The sequence below is a fragment of the Filicampus tigris genome, chromosome 16 (genome assembly GCF_054856515.1).
Source record: "Filicampus tigris isolate MCC_2025a chromosome 16, RoL_Ftig_1.0, whole genome shotgun sequence".
Lineage (NCBI taxonomy): Eukaryota > Metazoa > Chordata > Actinopteri > Syngnathiformes > Syngnathidae > Filicampus > Filicampus tigris.
The window spans coordinates 13855299-13881513 of NC_141232.1; the positions used below are offsets into that span (position 1 = coordinate 13855299).

The 26215-nt window shown below is 40.3% G+C and overlaps 1 protein-coding gene across 5 annotated transcripts in view; it reads right to left on the minus strand.

The window, feature by feature from the left end:
• Window positions 1–6480: 6480 nt before the first annotated feature.
• Window positions 6481–26215, minus strand: part of wizb (WIZ zinc finger b) — a 38828-nt gene continuing 19093 nt past the window's right edge. For 3 of the 5 annotated variants that reach the window (XM_086056212.1, XM_086056209.1, XM_086056210.1), the window contains 9 exons: window positions 25570–25704; window positions 21056–21598; window positions 20548–20976; window positions 19963–20460; window positions 19335–19886; window positions 19040–19251; window positions 14421–14730; window positions 11942–12107; window positions 6481–11006 (listed from right to left, as the gene is read on the minus strand). In XM_086056212.1, coding sequence (XP_085912338.1) covers window positions 10667–11006; window positions 11942–12107; window positions 14421–14730; window positions 19040–19251; window positions 19335–19886; window positions 19963–20460; window positions 20548–20976; window positions 21056–21598; window positions 25570–25704 — 3185 coding nt within the window. In that variant the 3' untranslated portion in view covers window positions 6481–10666. The remainder of the gene's footprint in view (window positions 11007–11941; window positions 12108–14420; window positions 14731–19039; window positions 19252–19334; window positions 19887–19962; window positions 20461–20547; window positions 20977–21055; window positions 21599–25569; window positions 25705–26215) is intronic. The other 2 variants (XM_086056213.1, XM_086056211.1) reach the window with 2 other exon arrangements.

A 26215-nucleotide genomic window follows, 5' to 3' on the forward strand; every position in this document is an offset into this window, starting at 1 on the left:
TGTCAAGAAAATTTTGGGGTTGACTTTCCCGGTAAGCGTCCTTGAATATTATTAGTTGAGAATGTTTATAACTCGATAGCAATTCATAAACGTTTGCTCTTTATAGACAATAGGCAAACATATGACTGAACTGAGATTTTTTTTCCTGTTAAAAAAAAGTTGCATCAAGTGCAAAAGGCAAGTTGTACTAGTGTATTCTGTCTCTTGTCTCAGGACTAGACAGTGATTTGTGTGTTTACATGTAAACATAAATATTTTAATTTAAAATGGGACTTACAGTATATTGCGTAAGGTTGGAAAGTTTGCTTTTGGTCTTACTGTCCGATTGAAACCAGTATATGGGATACATCTCAGCCCACTCACATACTGTTGGAGCTAGCAGTGATGAACGACGTCCTGGAGGTTTCACGAGATCACAGATGGATTCTTTGGCCATTTCTGCACAGTGTCTCAGCCCTTTCTGAGTCAGAGAGAAAACAGACAAAATGGATGGACCAAAGATAAGGCTGAAGTGCGGAGGAAGTACTTAAACCACGGTATGTTTCCTCAGAAGTAAAATTTCCATTAAGTCATTCACTGCCATTGACATATGTCATTTCACAGTTTGTCTTTTTCACAGTCCAGTCAATTAAATCCCAGGAATTTATTGATATTTTTTTCTTTTTTTTTCTATTCAATGAAATATTCTATTTTGATATGAAGGTGTATTCAATATATTCTATTCTGATATATAGGTAGTTTGAATTTTTTGTAACGCACCTACTACCTACATCATGTAACTTGTTATGATCGCAGGTTTTGGACAGGCGTGATACTGATTGTGATATCGTGTGCTGGTGTTGCTCACCGTGGTCCAAGGAATGCTCAGGGAATTTGTGTGGATGCTCAGACACAAGGAAAATTAGAGGGAACATTGCTCACAGCCTAAATTCAGTCAAATGTTTAAAAGTATTGTTCACCGATTACCTCTGGAAAAAAAGGCAGATGTTTCCTGCCCTTCCCCCAACACGAGTGCATTCTTCTTGGGTGGTTTGCTTATAACTTTTTAAGCAAACAATAGGTTTAATTGCGATGCCCATGTGACAGCAGGAGTCCAGTGATCTAATCTTCAAGGAATAGGAACACTTCCTGTTCTACTTCCTGGCCAAATTAGCAGCTTTGAAGATTCAATGTCAAGAAGGGAATCTAGTTTTGAAGGTCCGGAGTATGTATAACCTGATATAGATAAGATTATTAAAATAGTTGGGCACACACACACACACACACACACTTAATTACTTGGCTTGCCTTCTTTAAATATAAACCATATTTCATCGTTCCAGAGCACTTGGAGCAATTTTGCTCAGTACTTTGTCTTTAATCACATATGGACAGAATATTTCAACCAAATCTATTATTGTAATTATTTACTTAATTTGATGCCGAACCGAGCATTACCAAAAAGATGTGGCTCAGTTCTGTTCGAGCACCGTAGCAGACATGCATCTTAGTTGACTCTCTCATCACTGAAATCATAATGCTTGTACCAGCTGGAGGGAGAGATCAATACAAACACGCTCACTGGGGTCAGTAGGGAGACGAGCAGCAACATAAACAGTGAAATGCACAGTGTACGACGGGGATGCAAAATTGTGGTCCCCTCTATCATTTAAGTTGCCCATCCATATGAAAGCAACCAGGAGTGCTGAGGTCAGTTATTTTCCAACACAGGGGCGATGACTCCAGTGGGGTCTGTAAAAACAATAAATTGCCTGTAGCTTATCAAATGAGAGATTCTGCAGTAAGCAGCTGCGATGACTTATTTGGTCACGCTGGGCTTCAAATCATCACAATCAGGAAATTGCGTAATTCTAAAAATGACCAGTTTGGTCCTGATAAGAGATACTCCAATGATTAAAGAATCTTTCAACGTCTTGGGCTTGCTGCCATTTAAATATACTGGTAGTCGAAAGAATCTCTCAACTGAGCTTACAATGTTGATGTCAATAATAATATTCACAGTACATTGCATTACTGCTAGCTACGCAATCCTTGTGACGTCCAATGCGATACTGTCAGAGAGGTGCTAAAACAAAAAAAAATATTATTGAAGCTGTAGTATGCAGTGATGTAAAACATATTAGATCGTGTGATAATAAGTGTAATTTTTATTGCCGGTGAGTGTCGTGACTTTGCAGGGGCATTATATGCCCAGAATTTGAGTTGTTTATACATGAGGTTTTGTGACTGTTTACTCAGGCTCTGCCAATGCCAGTAGACTTAAATGAATCCTCACATCTCACTCTGTGAGAGTTCACATTTAGTGGTTTCACAGTCGTTTACTTAAGAGTACAAATCAGCATTCCTTCATCATTGCAGTCTGTCATTGCTTTTACACAGAAGGTTTGGTATTCTTTCACTAGTAAATTTTCCTTTAAAGCGTAACTCTTTGCTATTTGTGTTCCCAAAAGTGTTTGCATATCGGCGGGTAGGCAGTGATATGTCCACAGTCGCAGCATGGTTCCACAGTTCTCTTTTTAAAGTCCAAACTAAACATCCAACTGTGAAGGACTTCTTTTCATTCAACTATAAATCATCCATGTGGTACTTTGAGATGTCCAACCAGGAAAACCACATTAAAAAAGAAAAAGAAAATGACTTTAAATTCAGTAGTATGTTCTTTTAGCACACCAATTTTTGCATAAGCAAATGCAAATGTGTAGACCACTAAAATGAGTGAGGCAGGTTTACAAGCCAGTGTCATAATTAATAGATTTCACTTTCAAAAAACAAACAAACAATATCACTTTAAATTGTTCCTAAAATCACAAACAATGCTTTCCACCAGTCACACTTGGGCCACAGCTCCAAACATCACTGCTTACAAGGGCCAGTAAGTCCAAGCAAAACAATATTATAACAGCTATTTTCTTTTCCTGGAATCTTCAAAGTCAACCAGCAGCTATGCTCCTTTAAAGGTATTCTGACAAGAAATAAATCATTTAAATGCATGCAATACATCAATAAAGCCTCGAGGAACTTCATAAACGTTTCGGTCAATATTTGGATAGTCAAACGTGCATCTGTGCACAGCTCCTCTCAGAGAGCTTCAATCATTGATGAGAACATAATTGCTTTTCTGAAGACACACGCAATAAGAATTGATTTCATAGGGGCACTGCGAGCCTTTGGATAAAGGTAGTTGATGTCATTAAGTATGATGTAAGGTTTGTCTCCTCACTGAACCAATGAGTAAACAGCTTTAAATGATGCCCTCAAAGTACAGGCGATCAATATTCTTAGTCATAACAGTGCATCACATTATGTTGTGTGTTGCGTAAGACCCCCTTATGGATGAACGTACTTTCCCTCAATGCTTTCCTAGGATTCAATTCTAATGAGCTTTTGAGGGTCTTTCAACTGAGAGGGTTGGTTTACCAACATCATAGTCATCAATAGTTTTCCACCTTAGAAGTAAACAACAGACAGATATGGATTGTGACAACCTTAAAAAAACAATCACTGCGGATACTGTATGCCAGCTGGCAGCTAAAATGGTTGCTTTTATGTTCATCCAGAATACCTGTTATGTAACTAGTGAGAAATAGGCAGATCTCCTAAAATTATCACTGATTGACCTAAAGAGATGGTTTTTGTACCTCAGTTGTATTTATATTATCACCGTAGTACATATTTGTGCTATGAACCAGTTTATGTTATTGCCAACATCAACAATTTGACCCAGAAAAAATGATTTTACTCTATAAACAGAACTTCAGAAAGGAATATATAACCTTGTGAGGGAAAAAAAAACATTTGTGGATTTTATTGTTTCATGTAATTCTAAATGCTATGTAGGTGTGATGTTTCCAGGTAGTTTGTCATCAATGCGTATGGCACCGGTTGAAACATGGAATGAGTTTGGAAACACACTAATTGCCCTTTCATTGTCAGCTGCCAAAACCTTGCTGTTATTATTTCACACTATGACGTGTAGACTCTTGTCTTGCCAACATGGGCTACCTTTTGTAGGCTTGGAAGTCACATCCAAATTTTTCCAACTGTGCGTGCCTTCCCTCTCAATTTGTCATCTCTAGTTATGTTTTTTTTTTAAATTGACAGTACTACGAAGAGCTCCAATCGTTGGCACCATTTTGTTGACATTCGCAGCACAAAGTCTAGCCTGCTGTTCGAGTCGGGAGGCACAACACAATATCATTGCATTTTTGGAACGTTGTCTATTTACTGTCAGTCAAGAGACAATGTGTGTATGTGTGTGTCCCGGTCAGCAATTTAGTTATGGTTACATTTGTTAGGGCCGTAAAACTTTTAGAAGATTATAAAATTGTGTATTATACCTTACCTGTTACCTTAGTTAGCGTCACACAAAACACATGTTTGCAAAATGTTGATATTTAGTATTTAGATAGCCGTGCGTAGCTATGTAAAGCTAAAACAGCTTTGGGTCAAATTGAGCCCAAAGAACACAAATGTGCACAACAATGTGTAAAGCGCATTGACAACGTATATTTAAATTTTGTTTACCCAGTTGTCCCAATTAAATTAAGAAAATTCATGAAATATAAAGCAAATGATGAGATGATGAATACTGGCAGGGATCAAATTGACACTAGAGACAAGAGGCGTATTCACCAAGAACTAGTGAGCGTTAACTTTTATGCTAGTTTTAATGCGATCAAACCAACGTGTTACTATATAGTTGAACTGACCAGCAGAAAATGCTACAATTATTTCAATATTGCTAGTTGATAAAAACTGAAAAAAAAGCAGACACACATTACTTGTAGGCCTGTTCACTCGAATCATTCTTAACACAGCCCACAATGGAATAATCCACTTTTTGAGAATTCGGGCCTTTGATGACTTTGATTTGGGGTCCATTAACCACACACAGTGAAACTGTTAAACAGGAATCAAGGCACACCTGCCACCATTTAAAGGTCTCTGATTAACCCCGTATAAAGTTCAGATGTTCTGTTTGGCCTTTCCTGACATGTTTTTGCTTCAAAGCCGAAGCCTGAAGGTACATGTTGTTACTTGTACTAAACAGCCAGTACTTGCTGCAGGGCTTTCATTGTTGTCGGCAGTGTCGGCCTCTTGGCAGCTACCCTGACTAGTTTTCTTCGCATATTTTTAGCAATTTTGGAGGGACGTCCAGTTCTTGGTAATGTCACTGATGTGCCATATTTTTCTCCACTTAAGTCTTCTCTTTGTTCAATAGCACATTGGACTTGGACTTTTGTTTGTACCTTTTTCCTGACCGATGCTTTTGAACAATAAGATCTCACTGATGCTGTGAAAGCTTTTTGCAGATCATGGCCTGTGCTGTAAAATGTGACTGCAAAAAATATCAGTCAAAGCCTAAAAGAACATCTGAACTCTATTTGGAGTTAATCAGTGGAACTTCAAATGTTGGCAGGTGCATGCCAACTACCATTTAACATGAGTTTGAATGTGACTAATTTAATTATCTGAACACAGCCTTATCCCCAGTTATGAGGGTGTGCAATAGGGCCCGACCGATATTAGCTCTTGTAAAACAGGCAAAAAAAAGTTTGTTTGCGGATTGTTGTTTTCCAAACATTGACACATTACAACATAAGACAAAGATAATAACATTCAACCCAACCCCCCAAAAAAGCATCAACATTTTTTTTAAAACCTCAGCCAATTTTCCTCTCGGTTGTAAATTTAAACAAATGCTAAAGGACAAAGTAATGTAAAACAGTCAAATGTTCTGCCTTTAATTCCTATATTTATTGTTTATAGCGTTAACTGACTACCGTTATTTCATTTATATTCATTTAATTAATCTGCCATTTAATTGGTTTTCAAAATTTAATTCTGCCAAATGTCTCAGTAAGGGTCAGCCTAAAAAATAAAAAAACATATCTGTTGGGCCCCAGTGTGCACATGTGCAGCTGGATTATCTCACCTGTATATTTTTACTTCCCTTGTCTTAAAGATTTGAAGATTTTTTTCCCCCCAATTAAGTTATACAGGTAATAAGTCACATTAATGGTGGCAAAATTTTGAAATGCTTTATCTCAGTCGCTAGCACAATAATATGGCATTTGGACAAGGTTGTGTAGACTTTTTATATCCATCGTAAATAACCAAATGTCAGCTAACACAAGAGATGTGCCTTAAATTAAGAAAATTTATGTACGTAAAAGTGTTTGCATTGTTAAGTATTGTGGGCAGTTGGCAGTGATGTACCAATTTTAATTAATATGACAGTTGATTCAGATGTACATATCTTGTAATGTGCTCCATAGTTGCCTGTAACGTAAAAGATAATTTCCACACAGTTATAATGTAACAATCTCTCTTACCTCCACAAAAGTTTTGAGTGAAAATATTTCTTAGCTTGCAGTTACTGATGGAGCAAAGACAATATTCTGCCGCCCCCTAGTGTCCAACAGAAACCCCACACAAGCAACCAATACAAAGATGTGCAATGGAAAACTGTAAAATTCATTTTCGGAAACGGAAATCACATTTATTGTTTTGTTCTGGAGTTGATTCACCTAAAATTGTACAGAACAGTTGTTTTCTCTCTCAAACATCTTTTTGTCTTCTGTGGTCACTGTCATCTTTTCCTGTTTGCACGCACACTCCCACACACACAGACACACGCCGTTATTTTTTTTAAGGGGCACACTAAGGCTCATACAGTGACGCAAGAGTGCAAAGTAGTCCCGTTTAAAAACTTCTGTGGCTGTTTTGATACACTGTAAAATTAAAATAAAAATGTTTTCCTCACCTTCAATCACACATTTCTTGCAACATTCTGACCAGCACCAAAAGTTTCCGTGACTAACAGATACAAAATTTAGAAATGTCCTAGTATTCACTTTAAACTGCAGGTACAGAAAATGCACAGAGAAATAAAATACATAGAATCAGAGGTTGAAATTAAATCACAAAAAGGAATTAAGATCACTTATTTTTTTCAACTACTTGGCTAATATACTGAACAAAAAAACAAACGCAACAGTTTAGTTTTTGCTCACAATTTTTATTATCTGAGATCTAAGACTTTTTCTATGTCAGCAAAAGGCCAGTTTCCCTCAAGTATTGGTCACAAATCTGTCAAAATCTGTTAGTGAGAACTTCTATTTTGCCGAGTTAATTCACCTCCCAGGTGTGGCATATCAAGATGCCGATTAGACTGCATGCTTATTGCACAGGTGTACCTTAACCTGCATCATGATATGCAGGGTGGAACCAGAACTTTTTCAATAGGGTGGCCAGTGTAACGGAACAATTCACTAAGATCACACGTACTGTACGTACATACATATACGCACATTTGCACGTCTATATTCTCTTAACAAAGAGGTTTAGAGTCCGCCTTGGCTACAAAACGGACTTCAGGGTTTCGAGTAATAAAATGCACACACATACAGAACCTTACCAACACACTCATAATAAAATCAGGAACAAAGTTAAGTAAAAAACCTTTGTTGATCTTAATTTACTAGACAATGCCTTTTTCTTTGCTTTTGTGTATCTCATAGTCAAATTTCTATCTCATGCATGGATTCACTAGCTAACAGCCAATAAGAGCGATCAATTGTCACCAACAACCAACGGCATTTTGGATACTGCTGATGGTCGCTCATGCATTCAACACTCAACAACCTCTTAATTCTTCACAATTGTGAACGCGGATGGTATGATAACAATGACTTCTCTGATTCTTTCATATTCCTTGCGCTACTCAATAAGATAAACACTTATTTAGATATAAGGCCAATCCAAAGGTATGGTGGCAGAGCATCAGAGTACTGTGACTGTGGAAATGGCGGTTTCTAACTGCACCACAGACTCACATTTATAAAAGACGTAAAGTGACCAGTGGGCTGGCTGGAGAGCGGCCACTGGTGGCCGCAGAGATCTGCCCCGGTTGAAAAGCCACACCTGTGAGTTGGATGGGTTATCTCGGCAAATGAGAAGTGCTCACTATCAGATTTGTGAACAATACTTGAGAGGAATAGGCCTTTTGCTTACATAGCTCGTTGAGTTCAGATGGGGGCAAAAACAAAAGTGATGCATTTCTATTTGTGTTCAGTGTAGAACCGCTAACAGCTCTACTAGTGTCAACAGCTTCTTAAGTACATGGAGTTATATAGTGTGTATCTATATTCCGTACACAGGAAGGGGAAAGTTTGAAGCAAACAGTCATGTTAAACATGGTCAACACTGGAACAAACTTTAAGTGTCAGCCTACTTTACTAATGTTTATGCTTCAGTTTTGCGTTGATATGAACACACTGAAGAAACTTTGAAGGACTGCAGCACAACGTTGGACGATTTTCTGTTTGGACTGTGAGCTGAGAGTTCTCCAGAGCCCTGTCTTGGAATGAAGTTTGGTTTCTGTTCATGTTTTAACTGGAACTGTCTCCTGTTAACATGAATCCCACGGTGTCTCACTAGGAGGCTGCGTCCTTCAAACGAAAAAGCACGGGGCCGCACGTAAGTAGGATGCGGGTCACCGCTGTTCAGTCCATTATTCAGTGAGGAGCCTCGGGGAACTCTAATGCTTCCTCCATCATCAGGTCCAATGTAAACACCTTTTACAGAGGCAAGACAAGGAAGTAAACAGACTCTTTGGCACACCCAAACGCCAATGCATATACTGTACGTCCTGATCCCACGACATACAATCAGGAGGCCACATTTTAAGTCACAAAGATGTCCTATCAAGCAAGTTTTCTGTCTTTTTTCTTTCAAAACTAAAGCATATTTGTACACATGTATGTACACCAACTGGCCACAGCATTAAAACCAGCCGCATGATCTAAAGAGAGCCAATACAACTGTATAAAAGACTCTATAAAAAAAAAAAAACTGTTTCGATTGACAGCCAGGATGGTATTAGGTTTAAGTAAAGGAAGTTAACCCCAAAATTTTCTTCACAATAATATGTTGTATGTGCTCCCACTAGTCTAAAAATGTCATTCTGATTAATGTTGCGTTTGTTGAATACGAGTTCAGCAGCAAAAATCATCCATTTTTATCTATCTCAGGGGGCGGCCATTTTGTCACTCGCTGTTGACCAGCAAGTGACAAAATGGCCGCCACCTAAGATGGATAAAAACTGGTGGATTTTGCTGCTTAATTCGTATTCCACAAAAACAATATTAATCGGAATGTCATGTTTATACTAGTGGGGCTGCATAGAACATATTATTGAAAAGAAATGTTTTGGGTTGACTCCCCCTCTAATATATTTATTATTACAATTTTAGTGTTTTAGTATTTTAGTTATTAACAACTGTACTACATCATACTGCGTTTTTCCTAATATTTGCGTTCCCTCGGTTAGCCACATGAGACTCAAAATATTAAAACGCAGCTCATCAGCCAATATAGCTTGAAAACACTTCAAACTACAACCACAATGATACAAATATAGTGTGTCATTCAAAACAGAGCATTATAATTGCAAAGGCAGAATCTTTGTCTTGGATCTCAGTAGATTGTGCAAGTGTACTGTACCTAATGTTATGGCTGGGCAGTTAATTACACACATACACGCTGCACTAGTGTAGTTAATTACACACATACACGCTGCACTAGTGTAAAAGTGCACAGTTTACCAAACACTCCAAAGTTCTACTTAAGCTTTTATAATGAGCCATCTTACCACATTCAGGTGCATAATAAATAAATAATTATTTGGGTAAAATAAAAAAATAAAAAAGAAAAGGCAGGAAGAAGATGGTAACACTTAAATGGAAGGCTAATTTTAACAACATGTAACCATGAATGATCTTTTTGTTTTTGAAGGCCCCCAAATTTATAGAGGGATAATTTTTAAAAAAATCTGCACAGCAGCAGTGGAATATCAGTGGTATAACATGGGGCAAACTTTTGATTGATAAATGTGTTTGTATATAAAACAAAGGTATGAACAAGTGCTTTATGCTACATTCAAGCAAACTCTAAATTTTGGGGTCAGTATTAAATGAATTTCCCTTTGTGGGTGTGCTTCCACTTCTTGCTCCTTTAAAGAAGGTACATTAGGCACAATTTTTATCCGATCAAATTATTATCATAAGTGCTCAGTGTCAATGTCAAAAAGTGCCATGTATGTTTTAACACTAAGTGTTAAAGTGTGTTTAAAGTCTCCGTCGCAAGACTGGCTGGATTGAGAAATCTCTTCTAGTTTCAGTCAGGACCTATGGGTGAGACCAATGCTGCCGGCACGCTCTCACAGAGAGAGTACTGGTAGAAATGGTTCTGACCATCCAGGTGGCACAAAGTTTGTGAGAACAAGGGGACTGGAGCGTGATAAGAGGGGCGTTAAACCCTTTCGCCACCCGATAAATGGGTGCAGGGGTACAGCAATGGTCCACGTCAACACCTGGACATTCAATAAAAACAAGGCATAACAATTGTTCATCTCTCCGTATAACCTTGGCTGCAATCGCCCTTAAGCCAGGAGAGTTTCGTTCCCATGGTAACAAGACTTTGTAACAGTCTAAAAAGCTGCTTCAAAAGGTGCTTGGGGCTCAGAGGGCTCTTTGGCCTTCACCAAATGTTGAAAGGGAGTGCTCCTCTTTAAAGGAAACAGACAGATGGACTAAAAGAAAGTGAAAAGGTAGGAAAGTAATAAAAGAAGAGGAGGAGGGGAGCAAGGTAGAGAGAGATGAGCTTACACCACCTGGGCAGGGAGGGGAATGGGAGCCGGGGTGAGCGACTCCTCGGAGATCTTGACTATGTCCGTGACGCTAGGAGCAAGCTCTGCCGGAGGCTCAGGCGAGTGGCTGCTGGCAGCGATGGAGCGAGTCACGGTGGGGGTGGAGGAGGTCGTTGAGGAGGTGCTGGCGACTGAAGCCTGGTGGGCTGGAGTTGGCTCGTCTGCCATAACTTCAACGCAGTCTGCTTTGGATTCAACAGGCTGGCTGTAGTTCATCTTGAGTATGTGTTGCTGGAGGTGCCTGATCCAGTCCTCTTGCACCGAGAGCGGACCGTGGAACTCCACCTCGCAGAATCTGAAGGAACAAAAGGACATAGGTGACCTGGGCTAAAACAACAACAACTACAGCCTGACGGATTAATCGGCAGCACGATTTTGGCTTAAAGGGAAGTCAACCCAAACACATTTTTTTCAAGAATATGTTCTATGCAAGCCCACTAGTTGAAACAAGGCATTCTGATAAATATTGCGTTTGTGGAATAAGTGTTGATCCACTCGTTTTTTAACCATCTCTGGGGGCGGCAATTTTGTCTTTGTGGACTGAAAATGACATCACAACTGCTTACAACAACCAATCACGGCTCAGATTCAGAAAACAGGTCAGTCGTGTTTGGTCATTGTGAGCAGTTGTGATGTCATTTTCAGTCAACAGAAGAAAAAATGGCCGCCCTCAGAGATGGCTAAAAACGAGTGGATTAACACGTATTCCACAAACGCAATATTTATCAGAATGCCCTGTTTCAACTAGGGGGCTTGGATCGAACATATTCTTGAAAAAATATGTTTGGGAGGAGCAGGGTTATAATAGTTTTGCATTTTTCATTAAAGTTATTTTTATTTGGTTATTTTTTTAAATAGTTATTTTGTATTAGTTTGGATTACTAGTTTACTGTTTATTAGTTTTAGCATTAGTTTTTTAATACTATTTGTTGAGCGTGAAAAGGTCATTAAGTATTGTGTAATAAAGTGAAGTAAACAACAATCCCAAAAGGACGGCCATCCACCAAACATGTTTTCGGCGCTCGCACATGTGTCTGCCTGCACCTCCATCAGATTCACCAAAATCGCATTAGACCAGCTGTATACCTTGCGCCAAAAGTTAGATGCGTTCTGAGGAGGAGTGCCAATTTAGAGCAGGAGGCATATCCAAACTCTCATTCCCAACAAATTACTGCTGTGAACATTTGAAGCCTCGGTGATACGATTCTCCGAAATAGATTTGTCACTTACCGGCACTTCAGGGTGTAGAACTTGCCCACCAGCTTGACCAGGGGGTAAGCGGGTGGCTTTGGCACTAAAGCAGGGACTGTGCTTGTGCGTGGGGGCTTTGCGGGGCCGCTGTCCCTCTCAGTTCCCTCGATGCAGGATGGGTGCTTTAGGGGTCGACGCTCAAAACCTTTGAGGAGGGCATGCTAATTAGTCATACTTGTTTTAAAAAAATACAACATTATGACAGTTGGAGCCATCTTTCTGGTCCGCCTCCCAAATCATTATTATATGTTTACTTAGTTATGGTTGTGCATTGACACCAATAGAGTTTCACTATAGATTCACACAATGACATCAAATGAATATGTTTAAAGTGGAAGTCAACCCAAGAAAATTCTTTGGAGTAATCTGTTCTATGTGCCTCCATGTGTCTAAACATGGCATTCTGATTAATATTGTGTTTGTGGAATATGAGTTAAGCAGCAAAATCCATCTATTTTTTGCCATCTCAGGGGGAGGACATTTTATCACTTGCTGTCTACTGAAAATGACATCTGACAAATATACCTGACTTTGCAATTAATTCTCACATGTCATGTTAATGGCTATGTAAACTTCAAAACTATGAAAGCAGCAGCCATGAAATAAAATTCCACTGAACCTGCCAAATCACATTAACAACGCTTGTTAATGTTGGGCCAACATAGATATGGCCACCGGCAATGAGCAGTCATTCAAACATGAAAAACAAGTTCAACAAGCTCTGCAATAATATGACATCTGGTAAGGTACCCTTTACTTCTTTTATCCTTGCTGAGTATAAATTAAATTTATGGTGAAGGTGTTTTCCCATCTCTTCCCTCACAAATACAACACACATTATATGCCATACATCAACAACTGGGTCACTTAATGTGGTCTGAGGAGGCGTCGCATCTACCATGTATCAATGTGCTTTGCATTTAAGTCAACAAGAAATGACTAAGATTCCAAATAGTTCAGTTAGTTGACATGCAACAATTGTTCAGTCATGCCTCAGCCTGGATTAAACAGAAAAGGGGGCATTAGAAATAGCATTTCATGAATATTTTAGGACCAGGGTTGTTTTTTTTAACGTTTCAATATTATTATTGCACAATACAGATTCCTAAAGTCACAATGTTTTTTTCCCTTTTTTTTTAAAAAAACTGAGAGTCCAACACCTGTCGCCTCTTGACGCAAGTCATGCATTGGATCTTAACAGATTGTGTACGTGTACATAAGAATATTGCGTGAAATGTTGCTCAGAAAAACATTTTCCAGTTTCCTGGTCCCTGTTCCATATGAACAGAACAAACTTCGAAAGAGGAGCATGATGACAATATTCTGTCTTCACAAGCAGTAGCCTATCTGAGTCGCACAAAGAAGAAATGACACCTGTGTAAAAGGGAATGCTTAGACGGTGGGAAGGTTTGTGAAGTTTCACACTTAACACACACTTCACGTGCTGTCACATGGGCTCTGCAGATTTAAAGGGAAAGTCAACCCAAAAATGTTTACAATATTATGTTCTATGTAGCCCCACCAGTTTAAACACAGTATTCTGATTAATATTACGTTTGTGGAATATGAGTTAAGCAGTAAAGTCCATCCGTTTTTGGCCATCTCAAGGGGGCAGCCATCTTGCCACTTTCTGCTGACAGAAAATGACCTCATAGTTGCGCAAGGCTCAGCTTCAGAAAACAGGTGAGCCGTGATTGGTCATTGAATAACTGTGATGTAATTTTCAGTCAACAGAAGTGACAAAATGGCCGCCCAGGAGGTGGATTTTGCTGCTTAACTCATAAATCACAAACACAATAATAATCATCAGAATGCATTGTTTGGACTAATGTAGGCGCATAGAACACATTATTCATTGTCAAGAAAATGTTGGGGTTGACTTCCCTTTAAGGACTGTGTTGGGGTCCAGCCAATCACATATTGTAACAATAGGTTCTATATAAATCATATTACGATTATTATCATTAGCAAATATTTTCATTAACAATATACAATAAACAATATTACAGCAAATGAAGTATGAAACATTTTACAGTGATTAAAGATTACATGATTTATTAAAGAACTCACCTGTGTTTAGATTTCTCTTACGTTATAGTGACACAGTTGGACAATAAAGTGCAATTTTTAAGACCTTTGATGAATGGTGTCTTAAAGCTTATAAGTCATTTGTAACAATGATTAAGGCCTTAAATTCGATGCAATTTACATTTTAAAGAGCTATGGACAGCCTATGTTGCGTTTTATTATGTAGTATTTTATGTCACACCAGAGGCAGACTCTTATCTGAGTAGAGGATACTATGTTGCTATACAGAAGTGCGCAGACTTGCAGCAAAATCCCACTTTCATGGGGTTTTGGGTAATAGGCAAGGGAGGCTAATTCTGGGATCTGTGTAAAAGAGACAACATGATAGGCTAACAAACACACAATCGAAATGAAATAAAACTTCCTGTACCTCTGGGCAGACGAACATTGAGTTCACTGCGAGCCACCTGTGCTTGAAGTGGAAGGCTAGTGACAAGCTGCGAGGGGCTGGGACTGCTGCTGGTAGGCCTGATGTGAGGAGCCCGAAGGTTGGGACCTGCTTCATCCTCTGAAGGCTTATAGGAGCCCTGGCCTAGCTCACGGCTCAGTGGGCGCACCAGGTTCACCGCCAAAGCAGAAGACCATTGGGAGGAGGATGAAGATGATGAAGAGGAGGCCTTCTGTGAGAAGGGGAGGATGTGAGCGGAATCCGTAGATGCAGGGAGAGGTGAGCTGCTCTTCTGCAAGATGAAAGGGGGGAAAGTCCTCCAATCAGAAGTTCATGGATAATACACATTGATCCACTCGAGAAAAAACAAAAACGGTGGCTATACGCGAACCGCTGCTGTATCTGCTAAAACGCTGATTTTTAAGCGATTGTGTTTATGGGTTTTTACAGTACCCACGCAAGTTTGAATCTGGAGTTGCATGCCTTCAGTGTAGTACCACAGTTCTTTTAATGGTTCATAAATACCATAGCATTTACTGTATGCTAATTTCAATCACCCGTCTATGGCATTTCAAATAAAATGTTAGCATTAAACTAGCATTTTTTGTTAGATGAAAATGCATTGTTTAATTGGGGGGGCGGAGGGCATTCTCAACAGTTTGGGTGGAAAATGCATATGGGTGGTCGAGATGTTCAAACTCTGACCCCCTTCAAGAGTCTATATTTTCTTCCCTTTGCAGTCAATCACCAGATTTCACAGTTTTTTTTTTACTTAAGTGCTCAGTGCTTGGTGCCCAGGTACCAAGTGCTCCAATTTGACACATTGTAGTAGACCACGACATTCAGCAATCTCTTGTAAACAAAGAGCTGAGTTTCATTCATATTTATCCATAGCACACTGCAGGGAGGTTGTTGAATTAAAGCATTCATCATTTTTATCTGGTTCTGAACAAGTGTATTTTTGGTCTCTTATGTCACACTCGTGGACCATATTCTCTGAGAACCACCTGTAGGGAATGTTTATCAGCGTTTTTTGAAGAATTTGAGGTGCTTAAAAAAATATATTATTATTATTATCATTATTATTATATGCATTTAAATGGGGGTGGTCTATTATGCTATTAAAAATGTGTTTTAATAAGTTTAAATTACAGGTGGGTCTAATATATTTTTTGGATGTTAGTCACGACTGCCGTAATTGGAGAGCTAAGCATTTTATCGGTGGTACTTACTTGCTCTAAAAGTTCGAGAAACACTCTTGAGCAGAACATTCTGTTCTGACAAACAGCACAGTTTGGTTCAGTTCTAAGTATGATTTTTCATCGCCCTGTGGTATAGCATGCTTACGTAGGGGTTGGAGCTAGACATCCTGCTGCCCAATTCTCGGTCGGCTAAGGATGTCGCTTTTGTGTTGTGAGAAGAGGAACAAAATAAATAATAATGCCGACATCTGCAGTGATGCCACTGTACCTGTCTGTCATAGTAAACAAAAATCTGACTTACAGGCTCCTATCCTCACATATAATTATGTATGCATCTGTAGTCCTGAAAGACTACCAGAAAGAAGCAATACAAATGAATTTTATCCGTAGCATGCCTGGATTCAATCTTAGAGAAAGAGTGAGAAGCTTAGTCATCTGGGAGGGGCTCAGAGTAGAGCAGCTGCAATGCCATATCAGAAGGAGGTACTTGATATATTACAGACAGAATAAGAATCGTCATAAAAATGGATTCATTCATTATGTTTATCTCAATTGTACTGAAGCAACCCGGGGAAATAGAGTGCACTACGCTCTTGATTTAGCCTCAACTCGTTTGTGGTTTGAAGAACAATAACATTAGGTCACCTGGGAGAAGTTGAGCTACATCCACAAAGACTTCATCCAGGCAACATTAATTTGCTTCATAAGAAAAATGGCATCCAAACAGGAGTCCGAAACATTCGCAGGGACTATATCATGAAATAAAAGACATTTACTATGTTAATTTTGTACTGTTGTACTGTAAGTGAGCTAGAGGCTAGAATGTTTACATACACGCATGTCAAATTGCATAATTTTTTACCATTGTCTTTATTCATTCATTCATTATCCATACCGCTTATCCTCACAAGGGTCGCGGGCGTGCTGGAGCCTATCCCAGCTGTCTTTGGGCAGTAGGCGGGGGACACCCTGAATTGGTTGCCAGCCAATCGCAGGGCAACCATTGTCTTTAATTCAATCAAATTACATTTCACACAATTTAAAATATAGAATAGAACATTTTCTTCATCATTTCACTACTGCCAAAGAAATCGTGCGAGTGACAATTTCTTTAGTGCAGTTTCGCTCTTGTTGTCTTCACTTGTCTTTGTTTGCCAATTCCGTAACTTTGAATGACCTGTTCAATATGGGGTCATTCTGTGCTTTGTCCCATATCGTGCATTGCTGATTGTGGAATATATTTGTGCTGTAGAGCTGCGCCACAGTGTACAGTCGAGATTGTCATCGCTGCACGTCCGTGCACGTGCACAACAGTCATTTTGCAGTAGTCATCCCAGGTCAGTTTGACTGCGCTGTAGGAGGCAAATTAACTCAACGTGTTCTCATCCACATTCGAGGATACCTGATAGAGTTGGGCACTAACATTTTTACTTTTAGTTGTTTGTCACTGCCCTCAGAATTGACAGATTCATTGATTGTTAAATCATTAGTTGTATCCCTAATGTCCGGTTTTGCATAATAAAGGCATTGGAAATCTGGATGGAATGTTTTTTTATCTGATTCAGCAATTAATCTAACAAATAATTGACATATTAATGGATTATGAAAATAATGGTTAGTGAGCAGCTCTAATCGGCAGCATAAAACCCTGATTGGACCACGCATAAAGGTTTCCCAAAACCCAAAAAAGAATGTACTTTTAAGAATTGTATGAAAAGGCGAGCTGGTGTGGGATGAACTGGACAAAAGTGTGAAAGAAAAGCAAGTTTCAAATGACACTTCTGCAACAGAGTTGAGAAGAACCTTATGAAGAATGTTTGATTCCAACTGTAGACGGAATGCCATGAGTGTCAGCTGTTATATCTGCCTAATGCTACGGACAGACCGAGCGCATGCTTAGCGTTTCTGGCGGCACGTTTCCATATATAGTCAATGCAATTTGCGCAGTCTGGGGCTGCTGTGTGCCGGGCGGCGCGTTTGAAGCATTTGAAGGAAAAACTTTGCTCCTTCGCCAATTTCGCAGTGATAAGCTGATGTGAACTTTTGCCTGCAACGTCTCGGCGACAGCCAATGGGCGTTGAGAACGTATTTACTACGTCACACGCAGGCACAGCACTAACAGACACAATGCCAAATAAAGTTAAAAAAAAAGAGACATACACACACAGAGTGGTGAATTAAAAACGATGTGGGACAATATCATTGCGGTCTGTGGTACAGAGCCAGCTTCCTTTACCGGCCGGGATGATCTAAAAAAGGAAGAATGGGGACCGATATAGATTTAGCAGCCAACACAACCACAGGTCACTAGACTGACTAGCGATGTTCAAACTTTTTTTTTCTTTTTCTGTCAGAGTACGAGGAGCCCCTACTCCTTTCCGCTCGAAGCAACCTCTGTGTTGTCACCCCCACAAACAAACACGCTAGACACGTAGCGCATCGCGATATTTCACGTTTGGTCTGAACGTAGCATCATGTGGCTACTTTAATGAGTCAAAAGTTTAGAATACATTTTGGTTTATAGATTTAGTCCATGATTTTTTTTTTTGGAGGGGGGGGTAACTTGAATTGTTTATTTGTTTTGCGCTTGCATTTCAATTTAAAAAAGAAACTGGGGTGTTCTAAAACTATGGACCATTAGTGACATCTGTTCATGTCATTCATTGAACTGATTTATCAATGTTCCTGTGACAGTGACAATAAAGTTCTAATCTATTATATTCTATTTCATTCTCTTCATATCCGTTATATCCGAAATAATGTGGGATTCTAACTCGGTCTATTTGAAACACAACGACATCTCTAAGGTAATCTGTATGTGTGTCACATCACAGCTCGGGCAAAAGGTGTGACAGTGACGCAAATGCACCAAAAAGTAATTCAGGAGCGAAGAAAAGCATTTTCTTCAATCAGCAGCAAACCATAATTTATGTGAAGATGAAACATAAGCTGCAAGGCAGTCTGGTTGCTATGGTAACTATCGAGTCAATAGCGCACTTGTGCTGGCATCTGTCTCCTCACAATGATGTTTGCGCGATGTAAAGACACTGAATCGACATTAAAGCCGATAGACGACACGTCTCAAGTGTTCCAAGACACACAAAGCCTGTCAAAGCTCCAGCTGAGGCATGTTAGATCTCCAAGCATGTGATGCCTATTTAGAAACACCAAGAGCCAATAGAGTGCGTCACATAAGCATTTCAGTGGGTTATGATCTGAGCGGCTTTGTTTTATCATTTGTCTACATTTTTTTTTTTCTTCAGAACTTGCAATAGACTGAAGTGTCAAAGGTAAAAGATACACGCAATGCATCCGAGGAGCTAAGTTTGTTGATAAAAGCCTTGGCTGGACTGAGCGATTTGACTAACAGGAGAAAAAAAACGGACCGCCCCTACTTACCCTCTTGGAGGTGGGGCGGTTACTCTGCATGTAGCTACGGTGCATTTCTAACACCTTCTGTGGCCTGCTGTGAATCCATGCACTCAGTGTCTCAATGGGGGACCCGTTTACACACCACTCAGTCACCCCAAACTGCCTGAGGTGGGCGCGTGCATGGCTCGCCAGCGCTTTGCGGTTCTCAAAGTAGAAGCCACACAGCTCACAGCTTGGATCTGAGATTACGGAACAGGGGAAGGACAATAAGAACCACCGCAATTTGCAGTTTTAAAAAGCGGGACAGAATTTGACCACTTACCCTTACGAACATACTTGTCAGGGGAGGTTTTTTTTTTCAAAGGGAAGTCGTGCGGCAACGGTGAGAAAGTCTTACGACGATGTGACACTGTGTTGGAAGTATCCATAGACTCAGCTTCTTCTGACTGTTTTCCTAGTGGGTAGATCCTGACAATCTTCGGTAAGTTTGGGCTATCTAACGGGCCCAAGGAGCTTAGGCCTTGCTTAGCAAGCCTGGACCCTGATGACGGCATACTAAGAGGGGATTTATAGAGCTTGGATGACTGGTAGCCAGAGATAAACAAACCCCCTGAACTTTTGGTTGTGTTCGCCCATGAAGGACTTTTGGCACCATCCTTCTTCTCCCCCTCAGACCGAGTGGACACACTTAACCCTTTCTTGTGCATAAACACCCTGAGGGTGTCAATGGGCGAGCCGTTGACCGTCCACTCCGTAATGCCCATTTGGCGCAGATGGGATCGAGCGTGGCTAGAGAGGCCTTTTCGGTTCTCAAAATACTCCCCGCAGAACTCACAGCGAATATCTCTTGTGGGCTCCGCATCACGAGACATAGCTGTGGTGAAACCAGAGATTGACCGTTAGAAAGTCTCAGATGAAGCTTGTATAAAAGCTTGGATGATAAAACTTACCCAAGTTGAGAGGGAACGCATTGTCAGAGACACGCCAGCTGGAGCTGAGAGGGTCAGCGGAAAGACCGCCAGAACTGCCCACTCCTTCAGGAGTCGTGACCTCAAGCTGCACCGGCTCAGGCTTCATCTTAAGGATCAACCCGCTCGAGGACATCGGCGGAGTCGGATTCGACTTGGAACCGGGCGGCTGAGAAGGACTCGAGGAACAGGCGAAGGGTAGTCGGCTAAGGATGGCCGATGGTGAGGAGCAGGTCGAGAGCGGGGAACGAGGGGGCCCGGGAGTTGAAGGAGGGGGAGTTTTGCGAGATTTTATAGGACGGACACAAGGCAAGCCGCGTCTTGAGATGATTTCCCGAAGGGTGTCGATTGGGGAACCGTTGACCGACCACTCAGTAATACCCATTTGACGCAAGTGGGAGCGAGCATGGCTGGACAGTCCTTTACGGTTCTCAAAATATTCCCCGCAGAATTCACAGCCTATTTCCTTTGTAGGTTCACCTGAACAATTAGAAAAGTGAAAAGAAATATTGCATTGCCTGGTATATTAGCGCACATATTCAATGAATCCAATGATACAAAACTCACTCTGCGGGAGGGTCATGATCTCGCCACTGCTGAGGCGGAAGACCTGCATGGAAGATGATTTCAGACGCTTGGCAGGCGGGCCAAAAGATGAGGGAGAGGTAGCTTTGGAGGTCGACCCGCCTCCTGCTGTTGTCACCTTATACAGTAGAGATGGAGAGGAGGAAGGGAGCATTGCCTTCTTTGGGGAGGACAGCATGGTAGGAATACTCCGGGATTCAGTGTCAAGCTGGAATTCACTGGCCTTGTGCTTGAAGTCATCCGAGTCCATGAGCTGATTCAGGAGGGCGATGGGAGAGCCTTTCGATTCCGAGTACTCCACCCCGAAGTGCCGCAGGTGTGCGCGCGCATGGCTGGACAAGCCTTTGCGAGTCTCGAACCAGGCACCACACAGCTGACAAACTATGTCCTTGCTAGGCTCCACCTCAAGAGCTGCATATTTGGAAAGAGATTTTAAAATGTCAATTCGGGAATAATGCTCATAGGAATAATTAGACAATCAGAAACTTACTGAGGTTAAGAGGAGCGTCGTTTTCATGTGGGGCCCAGATTGGTTTGGATGGTGAGATGGTGGCGGAGGTTACGAGGTTAGAAGTCAAGCTTTTCATCCCCACGGTCTTGTGCTCTGCGGAGCGCAAGGGGGAAGACACCGGCAATAAAGAGGAAATTGGGGCTTTCCTCACGACACAAGTTGGAGAGCTGGCGTGAGCCAGAATCGGAGAGCCACCGGGAGAAGGAGAATGCGCTGAACAGGATGGGGATGATGGCATTGCTTTAACCGCTTTGGTCAAAATGGAAAGGGGGATGGGTTTGTCATCCAAGTCTTCACCTTCCTCATGTCCTTTGTCATTGTGGTTCTCTGAGTCAAACAGAGAGGAACTCTTGGCTGAATGGGGTTGTAGGTGATGTGAGCTTATTTGGCTGTCTTGGTTACACTCCTTGGCAGTTTGGCAGAGGAGGTCAATGGAGGCCTGCAGGTGAGAGCTAGCATGGCTGGACATCTCGCGCCTGGTCTCAAATTGAGCTCCGCACAATTCGCACTTCAAGTCATGAACTGTAAGAGGGAGCAGAAATTCCACTCATTCGGAAATGATACAAACATTTCTTTCATTTGATCCAAGCGTGTCAAAGTCTTCTTTTTTTTTTTTTTTTTTTTTTTAAAAATGCGTTTATTGGTTCAATTCCGGACAGTACAATTTCTTCTAGATATTTCATTGTAGCGTGTACCCAACTCATACAGCGTCACCTTTAAGCACCGATTCATTGGTGTACAATTTAATTTTACGGAGCTAGACACACCGCTGTCCGTTGATTGGTCAAGAGAGAATCGTCATTTCCATGTAAACAGCGGGTTATAGGAGTGGGATGGAAGAAACCAAAATGTCATCCCATTGGAAAAAAACAAAACAGTGTATTATGACTGAGAAAGGAATTTACACTTTTCTTGTTGCTTGTTTACTGATCTGAATTCCACTGAGGCGAACTGAATTGAAATATAATGTCCGGCTTGAGTCTTGTTTCCACTTGGGTCTATTGAGATAAACCCTGATCTTGCTTACGTTTGGTATGGGGTTGTGTTCAAATGTACTCATGTGTCAATAGAACATATTTCAAATGTCATGCTGTCAAAACTATTCAATAAGATATTTCCACCACTTGCGGAATGCAATACTAAAACAGCAAAGTGGTGTCCTTCCCTTATCATTTGTGTGTTGGTCTGCGGAGAATAAAACTCAAATAAACAGAAACAAAACAACCCAAATGTACTTTACCAAACTTAACCAAAGTATAGTGCCTGTTAGAAAAGTTGGTGTGGATTTATGCCTGCCTTCACTGAGCTTGTGTCAACTGAGTGAGGAAGTCAAGCAAAACGGTCTGTGCAAGCCACACTTAGTCAAGGCCATCTTAATTTTTTCATCTCTGATGAAAATTTACCAAGACAGACATTAAGCTGCTCTTTTGAGTTGTATGTAAAAGTAACAAATAAACGTCTGCTCACTTTGAGTCTGATTTCTTGTCAGACAGAAAGATGAGTCACTCATTCAACTGACCATATACAGGTTTATATAATACTTTTTGCCTGCCCTGAAAAGCACCACACCAACTTAATTCAGTCATTATTATTAATACTGTCATTATCATCCCGATAATTATTATTATTGTTGTTGTTGTCATCATTATTCAGGTATCCAGACAGAACACAATAATAATGATACTTCTACGTTGTGCTTGTGCATTGCTGAAAGTCAGTAAGCAAATAATTAAAAGAATTTTTTTTTTAATTAATTTTGTAATACATTTATTCTTTGAAGCGTTCATATTAATGTGGACAATTGCAATGCCATGATTTTAGTGAGGTTAGTACACAGTCAAAGCCGTGAATGCAAATGTACTGTATAAAGACACTAAATATGAAATAATCATTATAACTTAAAATATGTGGCCAGTACTACCTCTGACATGGTTTAAACGGTGGACGGTAGGGCTGCTCGATTATGAAAAAAAATATTAATCATGATTATTTTGGTATGAAATGAAATCAAGATTATTTAAAGCGGAAGTCAACCCAAACATATTTTTTGCAAGAATATATTCCCAGCAGGCCCACTAGTTGAAACAACTAGTTGAAACAACAAGCATTCTGATTAATTTTGCGTTTGTGGAATATAAATTAAGCAGCAAAATCCACCCCGTTTTAGCCATCTCTGGGGGCGGCCATTTTGTCTTCTGTCGACTGAAAATGACATCACAACTGCTCACAACGACCAATCACGGCTCAGATTCAGAAAACAGGTCAGCCGTGATTGGCTGTTGTGAGCAGTTGTGATGTCATTTTCAGTCGACAGAAGACAAAATGGCCGCCCCCAGAGATGGCTAAAAACGAGTGGATTAACACTTATTCCACAAACACAATATTTATCAGTATGCCCTCTTTCAACTAGTGTGCTTGCTGGGAACATATTATTGAAACAAATATGTTTGGGTTGACTTCCGCTTTAAGCGATCATTTCTTTGGGTACAAAACAAGAAAATGTTTGAACGTAAAAAATATAAAGACCAATAAATGTAAGTAAGTTCATTTTGGACCAAACAAAATGTATAAATTTTTTTCTTATAAAATAACAAAAAGGTTCAAATGTATAAATTAGAGTATGATTTCCTTGTGTAAACAAACGTGCATTGGATATAAATGCATATTAATTTGTTTTTTAAGATTACGCCAATTTTGTAATAGTGGAGTATAATAATCGTAAATTCGATTAATTGTACAGCCCAAGCAGACCGTGCATAACTCAAATAACGATACTTAGCCAAGAGGATGATCAGTGCCTACTTTCATCCCACTAAACCTCACACGACAGAGGAGACAAACCCTGGACCGGTCACCAGTCAGTCAAAGAGCCCATATATACAACTCCTGGCAAAAATTATGGAATGACCATCTTTGGAGGATACTCATTCAGTTGTTTATTTTGTAGAAAATATAGCAGATCACACACGGCACAAAATTAAAGTCATCTCAAATGGCACCTTTCTGGATTTAGAAACACTAAAAGAACTCCAGAAAACCATAGTGGTCACAGTTGTTATGACCAAGCAGATGGAAAAAATATGGAATCAATTCTGAGGAAAAAAGTAGGGAATCATGAAAAAAACTACAACAAAAGAACACTTTAACCCACTACTAGTACTTTGTTGCACCACCTCTGGCAGTTTCCGAGGTATGGACTTAATGAGTGATAAACAGCACTCTTCATCAATGTGGCTCCAACTTTCTCTGATTGCTTTTGGTAGATCAGTTTTGCAAGCTGGAGGCTTGTCATGGACCATTTTCTTCAACTTGCACCAAAGATTTTCGAATTGGATTAAGATCCGGACTATTTGCAGGCCATGACGTTGACCTTATGTGTCTTTTGTCAAGGAATGTATTCACAGTTTTTGCTCTATGGCTGGAGGCATTAGCATGTTGAAAAAGGATTTCATCGTCCCCAAATGTCCTTTCAATTGTTGGGGTAAGAAAAGTGTCTAAAATGTCAACGTCAACTTGTGCATTTATTGGAGATTTATTGACAGCCATCTCCCCAGTGCCTTTAGCTCACATGCAGCCCCATATGATCAATGAATGTAATTGGTAATTGGTAAATGGTCATTTGCATGTTTTCTTCAGGCAGTTGTCTTCATCAATGTCATTGGAACGGCACCAAACAAAAGTTCCAGTATCATCTCACCTTGCTGAATCTGCATTGTAACCTTGTTTTATTCTGTTTAAGTGTTAATGATGGCTTTCGTTCAGCTTTTCTGTATGTACATTTCCGTTATGCGATTTCTTAAAGGTTGGTCAAAGACTTTGTCTCCCATTTGTTCCTCATTTGTTTGCCGTGCATTTTCTGTTTTCAAGACATATTGCTTTAAGTTGTATTTGCTTGGTCCAGATTTTAGACACAGCTGACTGTGAGCAACCAGCGTTTTTTTTGCAACAATGGATCATGATGTACCTTCTTTATGAAGTTTGATGATGAGCCACGATTCATGTGGGTCACATTTGGTGTAACAGCTCTCCAAAGTGTGCTCACTCCTGTTTAACTGCAGGCTAATGAACAGATCTGATCTGATGCTGGTTTTAATTTTGTGAATGCAAATGTACAGGGTGATTTCATAATTTTGACCTCTGCTTGGTCTAAATATGTAAGTGTTACTGACTACCGCATTTTTAAAAAATTCTTAAAGCCAGAAAGTTACCATTTGAAATGAGTTTATGTCTGTGAGCTGCTTTTTTTTTTCGACATTTTTTCTACACAAATGAGTGAACATCCTCTGAGACTGATGATTCCATCATTTTTGGCAGGGTTTGTCGACAAGACAGCCCTTCACTCTCACATTACACATTACTGCAAATTCTGTTGTGCATACCACTATTGTTATTATCATTATCATTATTATTATCATTATTATTATTATTATTATTATTATTAACAGCTACCATAAAGCTCATCAGCAAATTAAAAAAAAAAAATTCTGTGTCACCTTTGGTGTCTTCATCTTCCCCTGCAGAGAGGCAATCCTCGTCTACGCGGTGCAGGCGTGTTTTCTTCGGGCTCGGGCTGAGGCCATCAACAGCCAGGTGCTCCGGCTCAACCTCGTCTTCAGCCTCTCCGTCACCTACAATATAACACACACCGTCCCTAGTACTTTGTATTACTGAAATACAATGCTGCATAAGAAAATGAATAGTGATTCATGTAAGAAAAGAAAGTGACACCTTTTTCAATGTTAAGGTTTTATGAATTATTCAGGACGTTGTAAAATGCATTCTTTGATGCTCCATGCTATTACAGTTCATTACTTGTTGATCACCAACTAAGACAAATGCCAGTCTACATCTTTACATACTCAGTAGTGTCGCTGATGGTGTAGTGGTACACTCGCCTGATGTGTGTGCGTGGAGCGTGGGATCGTTCCCACTTGGGGATGGTGTGTCTGGTTGTACATTTCTGTGTGTGCCTTGTGACTGGCTGGCCGCCAGTTCAGGGTGTAGTCTGCCTTTGACCTAAAGTCAGCTGGGATAGGCTCCAGTACACCCAATACTGCATTTTTTAAACATTTAGCCCTAGGGCCAGTTTAGTCCGGGTGCTCGGTACTCATTCCTAAACATCAACATGCCTCACAAAAC